Here is a 13623-nt window from a genome sequence, read left to right on the forward strand (position 1 = left end):
GTTCTTCTATTTCTGAAGTTAGAATTAATTATCAAAGTTCTCTACTTTATGAATAGGTAGTGTTAAAGGTATTCTAACGAATTAACAAAAACAAAAATATAAAATCAGGCAATCGGCTTTTAACTTTAAGAGCATTTTCTGTAGGTCGTACGTTTAATTTCTCGTGCAATTTCCTCGAAACTGACTTCTGAAAAATTATCTGCATCCGCACACCTGAAAAAAAAAAACTCAAAGGTCTAAATATTTATGCACATAATATACAGGATGGCTGAAAAATAACTGCATTTCCCGTTGCCAGGGAGGTTTGGGATTATACTGAGCAACTTTTACTATAGGACCAACCCTGAAATCGCGAAAAAAAATACCCTCCCATAGAAAATGGACCAGCCAAAATGTATGAAACAGCCAAAGTTTTTTTCGCGATTTCGGGGTTGGTCCCATAGAAAAAGTTGCTCAGTATAATCCCAAAACCTCCCTGGCAACGGGAATGCAGTTATTTTTAGCCACCCTGTATTAGATGACATTGGAACAATTACCTTATATCCATTCATTTATGAAACAAGACCTGGACCCAGCAGCTGATGTTGATCATGTATATGATCTAAGTATACGTCTACGTCAAAGATATGTTTACATTTTTCGCCTTATTACAAAGGCGTAAGGTGCAAAGGTACCTAGGCGAGATAACGATTCCATAGAGGGAAGTGGTGGGAACCAGATCGCGCGGCAGATCACCTATGCGCACTGACTGCCCGAATAAAATCCGCAATATCTGACTGTGTCAGATAGTCTACCAACAGGGAGAGATGGCGAAAGATCGTGCGAAGAGCTGTGTCCACCTCTACCACCGATGCGGACGCCTCAACGTGACCACGACCGCTCTGTCAAGAGCGATACGACAGAGAAGAAGTTGCAAGTGTAAACATATCTTTGACGTCGACTGTATTTATTTTGAGAAGTCTCTTAAGAAACTTCCTGCCTCTCACAATTTTATTAAACTGTTGCTTTAAAAATTGTTGCCCGCGGTATTTCCGGATCGATATGAACTTCAAGCCTTCAGAAAAAGAGCGTACCTACTCCCACCTCAAATACCGGCAACGCACGTGCAACCCCTCTGATATCGCAAGTGTCCATAGGCGACTGTGATTGCTTACCATCAGGCGATTCGTCTGCTGCTAAAAAAAGTAATTGCTCCTTAAAAGATAAAAACGAACTCTGCGATAATATGATGTTGATGTGATGTCGTGTATTATAGTTGAGGTGCCAAAACTTTTTGATAAGGTCAATCAACGGAACTAGGAAAAGTGTTTAACGAAAGTAATTATCTGTTCCAAATAAATCGAACATTCTAAGAAGAAAGGCTAGGTCAAGAACAAATACATTAGATACCCTAAATTAAGCTATACAAACAAAAACTGACCACTGATAGCCAAATACAATGGAAAGTGTTACATTTCTTTGAAACCATTCTGATTAACTGTTATTACTCTGTCCACAAACCCAAAAATCTAACCCCAGGCAATCAATGAATGATTCACCACACGAAAAAGAATTCAACAACAAGTTTCGCGGCCCCGCCACGGTTGATCGCTGTAAAAAGCATTTGCCCTCACTTCTAATCCTCTGAGATGACGCTGAATTTGCGTGGCGACCTAAGATTTATAAACGCATTCATTGTGTATAGACTGCAGGTTAAGAATGTTGGACGGATTGGCTGTGCTTGTAATAAGTAATTCATAAAACATGTCTTAATGAAACTTTGTATAAAACTGTTGTGTAATGAAAGGGTATATACCTAGGTAAGTACTTAACTTCCAAAATTATCTCAAATTTTTAAATGTCTAATATCTTAGGCAAAGTGCAATAGCATGTCGTGCAGACATGTGCTAATTTTTTAATTTGTCGTATTAATTGTAAGGTGTCCTTAAGGGTTACAAATAACCATACCCATAATAACCAGACACATAACTACAGTTGTAGTGAATTATTTTCCATCGTATTTTCACGGAAACGTACGAACGTGTCTTGCTAATTTAGTCAGTCTCGGTACAAAAAGTACTGACGTTGACTGAAGTAGCATGACAAATACGAACGTTTCCGATAAAATACGATGGAAAACAATTATGCAGTAGTTGCAAGACTTGCAAGTCTACATCTGTACAGTCTGGCAAGTCAACTTTTTTCCTTCATTATGTTATGTACAGTCGCCATCAGATATATCGGAGCAACCAAGGTGTTCACAAATATCTGAACACGCATCTATTGTCAAGGCATTAGAGTGCGCGTTCAGATATTGTGAACACCTTGGCCGCTCCGATATATCTGATGGCGACTGTACCTCCGTAACTCTCTTAAAAGTTATATTGCATTTACATTATGTGCCGGAAATTAATTTACAGACACTAAATGTCACAGTCAACGTGTTGGTCCTTCGAATTACTACACCTTATAAAACAAAGTCTCTCGCCGCGTCTGTCTGTTTGTGTGAATTGTGTGTACCTATCAGCCGTATTCGAACAATGAGATACGTCAAATACTAGATATCGAAACGATATGGATTAGATACGTCAGTGTGAAACAAGTGTCAAAATTGACATTACTTCAAACAAAAACGTCACTTTTGACACTTGTTTCAATATCTAGTATTTGACGTATCTCATTGTTCGAATACGGCTGTATATGTTCGTGATAAACTCAAAAACTACTGAACGGATTTTCAAGCGGTCTTCACCTATCAATAGGTAGAGTGATTCTGTACCCATATTTTGCTAGCCCGTGCAAAGCCGGGACGGGTCGCTAGTTTATAATCTTCAACAGGGGGCAACCTAGACGGAGACAGAGGGCTTACCTTAAAATTGAAAATCGAAATTTCTTTATCTGCCTCTTTTTCACTCTTGTATATTCGAGCGATAGAGAGTCATATATCGAGATTTTATTGTAGGCTCTCAGAATCGCCCGCTCTTGTCAAAGCGTGCTACTGTTACAGTATAATAGAGATGAGGTGCGAAGAGCCCGCGATGTCACCCGACGCGTGGTGTAACGGCGCGCACGCACCGGTGCGCACACGCACGTTTACGGCGATTAGCGAATGCCGAATAAATATGGGTGAATGTGAAGGACACAATGAATGAAAAAACTTAGAACTTACTAGGTACTTAGTATAAAATTATACAGTGTGTAAATCCAAAACGGGCAATAAATTAAATCAAGATATACGAGTAGAATTGATCCGTGTAGGTAACTTAACTTAAATATAAGTTCTTAATGAATGATTATTCATTAAGAACTTATATTTAATTTATGTTTTGAAAATTAACGAGCAGGAATGTATTTACTGCAAACATTGCGAGACATAAGAGCAGTTGATGTCTATATGTTTACACTTTCGCAGCTTGTTCCTTTGTAATAAGGCGAAAAATGTAAACATATCTTTGACGTCGACTGTACATAACATGAGTGACATTACGAGATACGAGCCTTTCATAGTAACTGTCAACAAGAGTTGACAGCTGGTTGAAGTAGCGGTTGAAACTTGACTTTAAAAAGCTCTTATTTTGTAACTTGTATGTTGCTTTACATTGCGACCCGAATTATTTTGCATGATTTATGGTTAAAGTTTTTATTGTATTTCGAAGCATATCTCAATGTACTTTCGGTTCGGCTCGGAAGTCGAGCGAGGCCGCAGGGAAACGGTGCGAGGCAAAAGGTGCGCTAAGCGTGTCTGTTTTTTTAAAAATATATTGTAGCTTTTATCGTTGGGGCGAGAAAACTACCAGGGTTTTGAATGCATAACTTTTTTTGAAGTACCCCATACTGTAGTCTTTTGGAAAATCCTTGTTAGGAAAACTCGTACATACAATTTAATGCCTTTTAATCTCACCGCCCATAACACAGTTGTGTCGGAACTCGGAACCGAACGTTTTGCTTAGCGTAAGTAAATCACTCAATCGTTCTGCGCGAGGTTAAAGAGCGTTAAAGCTGCGCACGCGTTGCTGTAGACATCAACGCGTACCGTTATTGTTTTCGAGAATGACGTCTTCTAGGGAAAGTACTCATCATCCGCAACGAAAAGTCGATGGAGCGGTTGGTAGTGCAGGGTAGAGTGGAAGGTCAACGTTCTCGTGGCCGATCTCCTACAAGGTGGACGGATCTCATAAAGTCCACGACGAAATGTTCCCTGACTGAGGCTGCTCGGAGTGCCACAAACAGAGAGAGATGGAGGAGTATCGCAACAGCCACAATAAACATAGAAAAGGACAACCCATAACCACGACCACTCTGACAAGAGTGTACGACTAAGGAGGAGGGAAAGTACTGACGGATAAAAAAAAGCAAACATTTATTTCAATGTATAAATTGTATTACTCGTAGATGTAAAAGTAACTCTACAGGTTACAGGTTAGTAGTAGTAGTAAGTTACCTCTGTACGCTAATACTACTGAACCTAATTTAAGTTGAACAAAATTCCATAGATCCTGTTTCTAAACCTGATATTTTCATTTGCACCTAAAAAACTAAAAATGTTTGATTTGTTTTTATTACTCGCGAATCAAAACTGATAGCGATTCTAAGATAATCCTCATAAAACTCAGATGTCCTACCGCAAGCATCGGAAACCGAAATCATCTGCGTATCTGTCGCTCTTCCATATTGAGGCAGATAACGATATTTGGATGATTTCATTTTTATTTCGACGACGGCAAAAAAATACCAATAAAATAAAATTAGCTTGTTGCAAAAGCCCGCGTGTCACTGGATGCACGGGCAACGGCTCCAACTCCGATCACGACATCGAACGATTATAACTGAGCTAACGATTCGGAATCGAGCACAATCGGTTACAATCGGTTACGTTCGGTTACGACTAATTGTGACCGCGGTCACGCCCGGTCAGAGTTCAGATATGGCCAATATTTGGAGCATTGCGATTTTAGTTTGGCGTGCCCTGCGGGAGTTTGTTGATATTTAGTTCTAAAGTCAGTCAGCGTGTGCACGACTTTACGTCATTCGTGGATTTAACGGACCGTAAACCGTATTTTGATATAAATAAGTTTTGTGCCAATTTGCTAACAGATGACTCTAAGTATCCCTACACGGTCTTATAAAGCAAAGTTCCCCATTAACTTTACTTATCCAGGATATTCTTTATGACTAACAAGATATCAAATCTCGTCCTGCGAGGCACTTAATAATATCTCATGGACATCTCCGATGCCTGAAAAAGCGTTAATTTATGCATCAGTAATAGGCACGGCTATGACGCCTCTATGACACCTCCATTCATCTTTGATTAATGGCTACTTGGCTACTACGCTAACTACTGTTTTGTCTCGGCCAGTCATTAATGCAACACTTTCCGGCCTAGGGAGTATTCTAAACTTCTATTGTTTCTAGGTCTCGGTGCGAAGGTGGCGGTGCGGTGTGATGATTAACTTTTAGGTTATGGACGCTTGCAAGTCACGATAATATATTGTAACGCGCGTTAAGGGGCCCACTGATTACCAGTTCGCTGGACGATATCAGCCTGTCAGTTAAATGCAAAATTTGACAGCTCCGAACAACAGACAGTCTAAGATCGTCCGGCAAACTGGTAATCTATGGGCCCATATGTACATTGGGGTCTAAATTGGAGGTGTATAACATGTAGAAAGAGCTTTTATCCTTGGCTTAACACGAGGGTGACATTTTAATTTGCTATTCAATTTTATAGCTAAGAATGAGAAAATGATCGACATGTGCTGTTACAAAAATAAATTAAAAATGCTGTTTGAGTCATTCTCTGATAATATGTCTGCGGTTGCGTCTAATTGTCACTTTACTCTTTTCATACATTTTGTATGGGTCGCGCGCGGCAATTATACCGCAGACATATTTTGTGAGGATGACCGCTATCTTACATGAACTCTTCAAATGAGCCTCTACAAATCTTGTGGCACTAATAGATGATATTTAGAAATTATTCGGCCTCGACCCGCTCTCCGGGTCCTTCCTGGTGTAAAGGTTGCTCATCGCAATTCTACGTGGTAACGCGAGTGTGATGGGCACCTTTGCGCCGAGGGTTGCGCGGGAGGCCTCTTTCAGTCGTTTTTAGGGTTCCGTACCCAAAGGGTAAAACGGGACCCTATTACTAAGACTTCGCTGTCCGTCCGTCCGTCCGTCCGTCCGTCCGTCCGTCCGTCCGTCCGTCTGTCACCAGGCTGTATCTCACGAACCGTGATAGCTAGACAGTTGAAATTTTCACAGATGATGTATTTCTGTTGCCGCTATAACAACAAATACTAAAAACAGAATAAAATAATGATTTAAATGGGGCTCCCATACAACAAACGTGATTTTTGACCAAAGTTAAGCAACGTCGGGAGGGGTCAGTACTTGGATGGGTGACCGTTTTTTTTTTGCTTTTTTTTTGTTTTTTTTTTTGCATTATGGTACGGAACCCTTCGTGCGCGAGTCCAACTCGCACTTGCCCGGTTTTTTATATTGCGCTTTTCAATTTTAGATTTACTTAGGGTTCTTAGATTTAATTTAGCTTTACTCATATTGATTTCATAAGTTTTTGTACCTATTTTTTTTTTGTTGTTATCACATCAGGTATATAAATAAATTGTCGAAATAAGATTTTGTTTCGGTCAATGTCATTGAATCAAAACAAACTATCAAAGTGAGTGTTCGGGTAGCTCAAAAGTTGAGAATATTCTCTGGTCCGTGAGGCAGGTGGGGCATTGGAATCCAAGTTCAACTGCCAACTGATGTAATTGAGACTAACCACTGTTTACGCAAAGCAATGATTCGCTGTTGCGCCTCCAATAATCAATTTCTCGAATAAAGGATACCCAGGTAACGCTTCGGCGGCCAAAGGTTGCCGACCCCAGGGAAATTAAGTTGAATTTTAAATTTTAATTATTCTAGATAATGCAAATAACTGAAATGAAATAACTGTTAGTGTTTTCTTGCAATTATTTTTTACTGAGTATACGTTGAGCGGCTCTGGATTGAATTGTTTGTGAATTCCATTGTTTTAAAAGTAATCTTTTGATAGTGTGGCGGCTTGGTCATTTGCATAATTGAAAGATGACTTTTTAAAATTATATTTATAGTCATAACAATGTAATTTACTGTAACTAACCAACTGGGTTCGTTGGTTTCTGTTTCAATGTAGTTTACCAATTTCGACCATTATGTCACGTTTTCAACTAAAAGGTACCACATTATCGGTTATCGATAAGGATGGTTTCAAAAAGAATCTTTATGGAAATAGCGCCTTACTGACCACCGACGATAAGTACACTTTTGGTTGAAAATGGCACATTTTTACATTGTTTTGCCTTATGTCATTATAAGTACCTACTTATCCAAAATTACCAGATGACAATGAGCCTTAGCCCTAGAACAAGATTCGAACGATAGTTTTACAGAAATCATGATTTTACTACTTTAAAATTCCCTGATATTAAGTACCTACCTAAATATATTACTACATAATTCGATCCGGAAAATAGGAACAGTCGACGTCAAAGATATGTTTACATATTTCGCCCTATTACAAAGGAATAAGGTGCAAAAGTGTAAACATATCTTTAACGTCGACTGTACTTCTAAGTATTAAATTTATTATTTTTCAATTTCCAACCGACGGGCTTCCCGACGGCTCGTAGCGGTGATCCGAATCAAACCATGAACAACGGTGACAAGCCCATTATGCCACTCGTGCCTAAAAACATGGTTCCCACCAATATTTCGAGCCAGTAATGGTATATTTACGTTGGTCAGTTTATATTATTATTATAGGACATTCTTACACAGATTGACTTAGTCCCACAGTAAGCACTGGAAGGCTTGTATTGTGAATAGGTATAGATATATAGGGACCTATAATATACAAATAGATACTTAAATACATAGAAAACACCTATGACTCAGGAAAAAATATCTGTGTTCATCACACTAATACATGCTATTCGAACCCGGGACCATCGGCTTCAACGTCATTAATATTAATTAATAGCCAATGTCCTTATGAGTACAATAAGACGATGAAAGAAAGAAAGAAAATGAAATATTTTTTTGTCATCTAGTGGAGTCTTGGTAACAAGAACGTGCAATATCACGAGCTGCCAAAAACAATGTGGAATGGCGCTCGAGGCGGCATGTAATTAGTAAACGTGGAAACGGATGGTAATCGTTAATCGGCATGACGAAGGGTCCATTCTTCACACCAGCTTCTAACGGCGTCCGTTGCGGACGGAATTAAATCAGTTTTAGGTTTACGCGTCTCGGCCTTGACCGTTTGTTATGGTTTTATCAGATAAGATGGTGCATTTGTATGACGTCGGCAAACTCAAAAAAAAATCGTCGCCTTGATTGTCAGGTTGTTGGGTGGAATTGTCGGCTTATAAAAAAATCGTTTATTTGAGATCATTGATCCATAGCGTTATTAGTAGGTATAAACTTAAGGTGACAGTCCATTTCCAACGACAGCTGCATTACTGTTCATTTCACTATGGAAATTGACAATGACAGCGACGCGTTCAGTACCGGTAGTGCAGCTGCGGTTAGAAATGGAATGTTACCATTAAAAACTATGTTAACTAAGTACAAAAGAAAATAAAGCGACTATGACGCACTTACACGGTAGAATGAGATATATGTTGATGGATTTTTGGTGTTGCCTATGATTATCCGCAATTAACCTTAGGTAGACGGACTGAAACCCGACTGAACTTTTACGGGAACTGTCGACAGTCGGCGTGCAGTTCCCATACAAAATTGCAGTCGGGTTGCAGTCCGTCTGTATCGGTGCTAAGAGAAGGTATAAATATATTTACAGGAACCTATTCGAAATTGATAATAAATGTTGACACACAGATTATTGGGCACAATTCTTCTGACATCTTATTTAATTTTTTCGCAATGCTCAATTAAAATATTTGCAGTAAACTGACACTAGATTATTATTTTATTTTCATATCAAAATACTCATGGTACTTGTACCTAACTCTTGGCTTTCACCGGGGTTCTAAAAACGATTTGTAGTAACTTGAACATCTTGCCACAAAACGCTACATATACCAACCTACACTACTTCAACCTCACAAACCACGACGGCACGTGGTTGAACAATCACGGCAATCGTTGTAGACATTGATTCCATTCCGCGCCCTGTCATTATCCCTTCGTGTTTTGACCTCCGTGTTTCCCAAAGCAGTCGCGAACGTTTAGGTAACCATGCGTAACGCCCTAACGTTTTGGTCTTCGATAATTTGCTTACGGTGTGGATTGGTAAATTATCCATTTCTCCAATAACTAAATTATGCACCTTGTAAACGCAAATCACATTATTGTGGTCAGTAATGCCGCCATATTGCATATGAAATAAGGTTTAATGTGAGTTACAGATGTAGTGCATAATTGTTTTCCATCGTAATTTCTCGGAAACGGTCGTATTTGTCATGCTATACTGCAGTCAACCTCAGTACTTTTTGTATCAAGACTGTCTGAAATAGCATGTTCGTACATTTTCGTGAAAATACGATGGAAAATAATTATGCACAAGATCCGTAGTAGTTTGTGTTTGATAATTATATTTATTTGACAGTATGCGGTCGATGAAATTTCTACCAGTTGCAACGGCGTGCCATAAAAAATCTCGGCTATACATCGTGACACGTAATTTCAATTACAAATAGTTTCACATAGCTAGAATTTTTTGGTTTGATTACGCTTGGAGCCCCAAGCGTAATCAAAGAGCGAACTCATACTGGTTTAAACTGAACAAGTGGTTCGCTTGCGGCTGGAACTACCTTGCAATTACTCAGAAGCTCCGATATTGAACCTAACCGAATTCTTGGCAATTTCTTTGGATACTATATAAAAGGAATCTTGATACTCGTACCCTAAAGTCCATTTCTAAAATATTACACAAACGTAGAACATCAAACATAGGGTAAAATTAGTATAGTACGAGACCTAAATGAAAGCCTACCTAAACGCTCTTATAACTTTAAGAATAGTGTAGATTTTAGCCCCACCCAGATTGACTTAATCCTTTCTTTCTTCTTTCTTACTAATAAAATAATAACACTGACATGATTGTAGGATGAGTACGTTAACTTATAAATGAGTGTACGTAATGTAGGTATTTTACTGAACTGTATTTGAAGTAGTATTTGTTGTTTCAGGTGGCTCGTGTTATGCAGTGTTCTTCTAGTCATTAGAGTGAGTATCTTAATGATTACCCATGCCTGATGTATAAATCCAGTGAATTAAAACTTGTCCAATGTTTCAACCTATTCAGACAGTAAAAGTTGATATTTCTAGTCATTTAATCTTACAATATGATATTTAATTGGCCCTATTTTTGGGTTGAGAAAGAACACCGGCATCCCAGAAGCTTTTTACGATGCACGTGTTAATTCCAAAAGTGACAAAAGTCCATGGAAAAGTCGTCATATCGTGTGTTGAAAAGTTTTCCTATGCTGGACGTCGCACCCCATTGCTTGATCCCTAGAAAAAGTATTACTTAACACGTCTTTTTCCCTACAGCAAGCTGACTGCGCGGTGCCTCACGAAGATTCCTCGGAGGCATCGACGGAGATCTCCGTGGTGTCTGTCAGCTCATCCAGCTCCACCGAAGTACACGAAGGGTCCGGGGATGACCCTCCAGAGCCATCAATTACGTCTGTTGCGAAGGTACGTGCTTACAACCCTCGACAGAGCCTTTATGAAATCGGTCAACCCTTTAAGATCAATTGACCCATCCGGAGAAGTCGGTGGCCTATATTGTTACGTTCCATATAAATGTCAAAGAGGTGTTATAAAAATTTAAGTAGTGTGATAAATATTTAAGTACGATTTCCTGATTTAGTCAATATCTAAAGCACATCAATATCTCAATAAAATAATTACACTAAATATGTGTTTTATGTTTTTTTCAGAATGAGACAAGAGAAGCTCTCAAGACGGATGGTAGCGAACAAGATCCTGTAAGTTCATATTTACCTTACATATACTTTGGGATAAGGCGGTTGTCACACTGGCGCCGCGTCTCGTTGCGAGACGCGGAGCAACGGACTCGCATGCGGGGACAACGCACCAACGTCCGAGTTTTCTCCGCATCTCCGTCCGGAGCTGCGATGCGCGACGTCCCGCGTTACTTCCGTCTCGCGTTCATTTCACATTCGAACGTTAAGGTGAAATCAGTTCCTATTTGTCGATAAAATGGAAACTGAACTTATTCAGGACGCTGCGGTGATACTTTCAGTTTGTTTTTTGTACAATCGAGTCATAAAACGCAGAAGACACTGCGTGGGTACATCCCTATTTACAAACCAGACCTGTAAATGGGTCTTTTGCTAGAGATTACCAAGATTTAAGGCAACACGAAGAAAAAAAAATTAATTGCACCCGTATGTCAACCTCGTCATTTGATTATTTTGCTAAGCAAAATATTCGTCGCATTTAATATTACAAATTGCTGGACGACTTTCAATTTCAAAAATAAACTTATCGACGTCGATATACTCGATATCCATTGCACCTACGTCCTTCTTGCACTAAAATCCGTACGGCACTGCGGAGCTCGGTGTGACATACCCTGCGGCACGCACCGCGTCTCCGTCCGAGCGCGCGACTCGTCGTGCGTCTCGCTCCTCCGCGCGTCGACGCGGAGCCAGTGTGTAGTACCATGCGTTTTTTCTATACAAAATCAAGATTCTACATACAAAGTTAAAAAACGCATCAACGGACGCCGCTGCGAGATACGGAGCAGTGTCACGACCGCCTTACCTACTCATCCGATCGGTCGTCATGTTTAGAGTTTAGGTTTGCTAAGTGCAATGCGAAATAAATTTGTTTTTTAAGTGTACTAAACTTATCCTTCATTAATTGTTTTTGAGCGAAAAAAACCGTTCATTACAATTATAAAACAATAACTGTATAAATTACGTGTACTTGTGTTTGTTACATGCTACTGTTCATGTAACGGGCTTAGATAGTGTCAGTCGTACATAAATCGCGATAAATATTATTCCCGTACCAGCCCCGCAAGTAACGAATACTAAACAATGAGTGTGCCGTACTATGCACTCTTTCATAGTGTTTAATGGTCCCACAAATCTCTATTGTTATGTAGCTCAATGTCAAACTCGGATTACGAAAGTCATCTGTACCATGACCGTCCTATTGAGCAGGCGCCGAGTTAATTAGCGCGATGCGGTGCATCTTCAGCTGTCGTTTAAGAAAGTTTTCATACCTGCTTTATTACACCTCTGTGTACGTATGAACAGTCAAGCTCCGTGATTGTTATGCGATAAGGTCTCTTGCTAATTGGAAATTCTATAGCGTAAGTATTGAACAACCAATTTAGCTAGGACCCTAAATGGCGCAACAATCGCAGAGCGTGATAGTACATCGTACGTATCTTACAATGTAAAGTAATGGCTCAAATCAGGTTGGTGAGAAATCAACTTATCTGGTTTATTTTTTAAAAAGAGTATTTTTAATTTTTCTTGCAGGACGGTTTTGGTTCTTAGCTTAAATCATGGTATTAGAAGAAAGCATAGAACTTGTGACGGCTTTGTTTTGGCTTAACAAAATTCTGCGCGCCTAGGCATTTTCTTTGATAACAATGGAAAATCTTTGGTAGATTGATACTATGTTAGGTACCGATGGTTCTATTCGAAAGCACGAAAGTTCGAAGCAGCACTCAACAAATCAACAACATCTTTACGAGTTCCAGCTGATGCATATAAACAAAATGGGATTAAAAAGAACGATAACCGTAAAAAGCTCCGTGGCCTTAATCTCACTTAATCACAAAAAAAGTTTTAACTAAACCGATTTGAGGGCGCCAAGTGTCGATCAAAATACGCTTTGTCACCGGTAAATGTCTATCTATCCAGGGAAATAGGTGAAAGGCGTTTCATTAACGCCAATTGGTTTCCATTTGTTCAACGACCACAGAATAATTGACAAGCTATTTGGCAATTTGTGACGACCAGTTCACATAAAAGACAAATTAGATACAATATTACACTAGCGCCCCTGTCTTGTTTTTTTCGCACTTCGGGTACACGATGCGTTTTTGTTTTTTTATTAGAAAGTGAGTCTGTAAAGCGATGATCTAGCTCCATTGTTAAGTGATGCATGGGTTGTAATCTGGTGATAGGTGCGACGGGCTGTGGAAACAGTGTCAGCTTATTAATTGATTTAATAAGCCAAAGAACTCTTGTAAGAAAGCTCGGATAATAAAACACCCACGATTATCCTATCTACCCCCTAATAAAAGACTCTGTTCTCACATTACATTCTAACTAATCAGATTTGCAATTAAACAAAAAGTATGATTATCAATTGTTAACTTACAGTTACCTAAACACAACACCATCATTTTAATCTTTATCTATTTGGCTGCCATAATAAGCTTATCCTATTTCCCACTTATCAGTGCGTTATTCCGGAACCGTTAAATTATCTCTCCCAAGACTCAACTTAGTTACATTACTTTGGAAGGCTTGTTATGGTATCTCTATATGGTAAAGGCGTGGAGCGGGAGTTTGGTGGTGCTCTTTTTTAAGAAGGGGGACAAAACCCTCCTTAAAAATTACAGACCCATCTCGCTCCTGA

The 13623-nt window shown here is 39.3% G+C and overlaps 1 protein-coding gene across 1 annotated transcript in view; it reads left to right on the forward strand.

The window, feature by feature from the left end:
- LOC134671266 (cuticlin-3) overlaps positions 1-13623 on the forward strand; it is a 51789-nt gene that overhangs the window by 417 nt on the left and 37749 nt on the right. The window contains exons 2-4 of the mRNA XM_063529078.1: positions 10179-10215; positions 10543-10689; positions 10935-10982. Coding sequence (XP_063385148.1) covers positions 10179-10215; positions 10543-10689; positions 10935-10982 — 232 coding nt within the window. The remainder of the gene's footprint in view (positions 1-10178; positions 10216-10542; positions 10690-10934; positions 10983-13623) is intronic.

This window comes from Cydia fagiglandana, chromosome 15 (genome assembly GCF_963556715.1).
Source record: "Cydia fagiglandana chromosome 15, ilCydFagi1.1, whole genome shotgun sequence".
NCBI classification, from domain to species: Eukaryota; Metazoa; Arthropoda; class Insecta; order Lepidoptera; family Tortricidae; genus Cydia; species Cydia fagiglandana.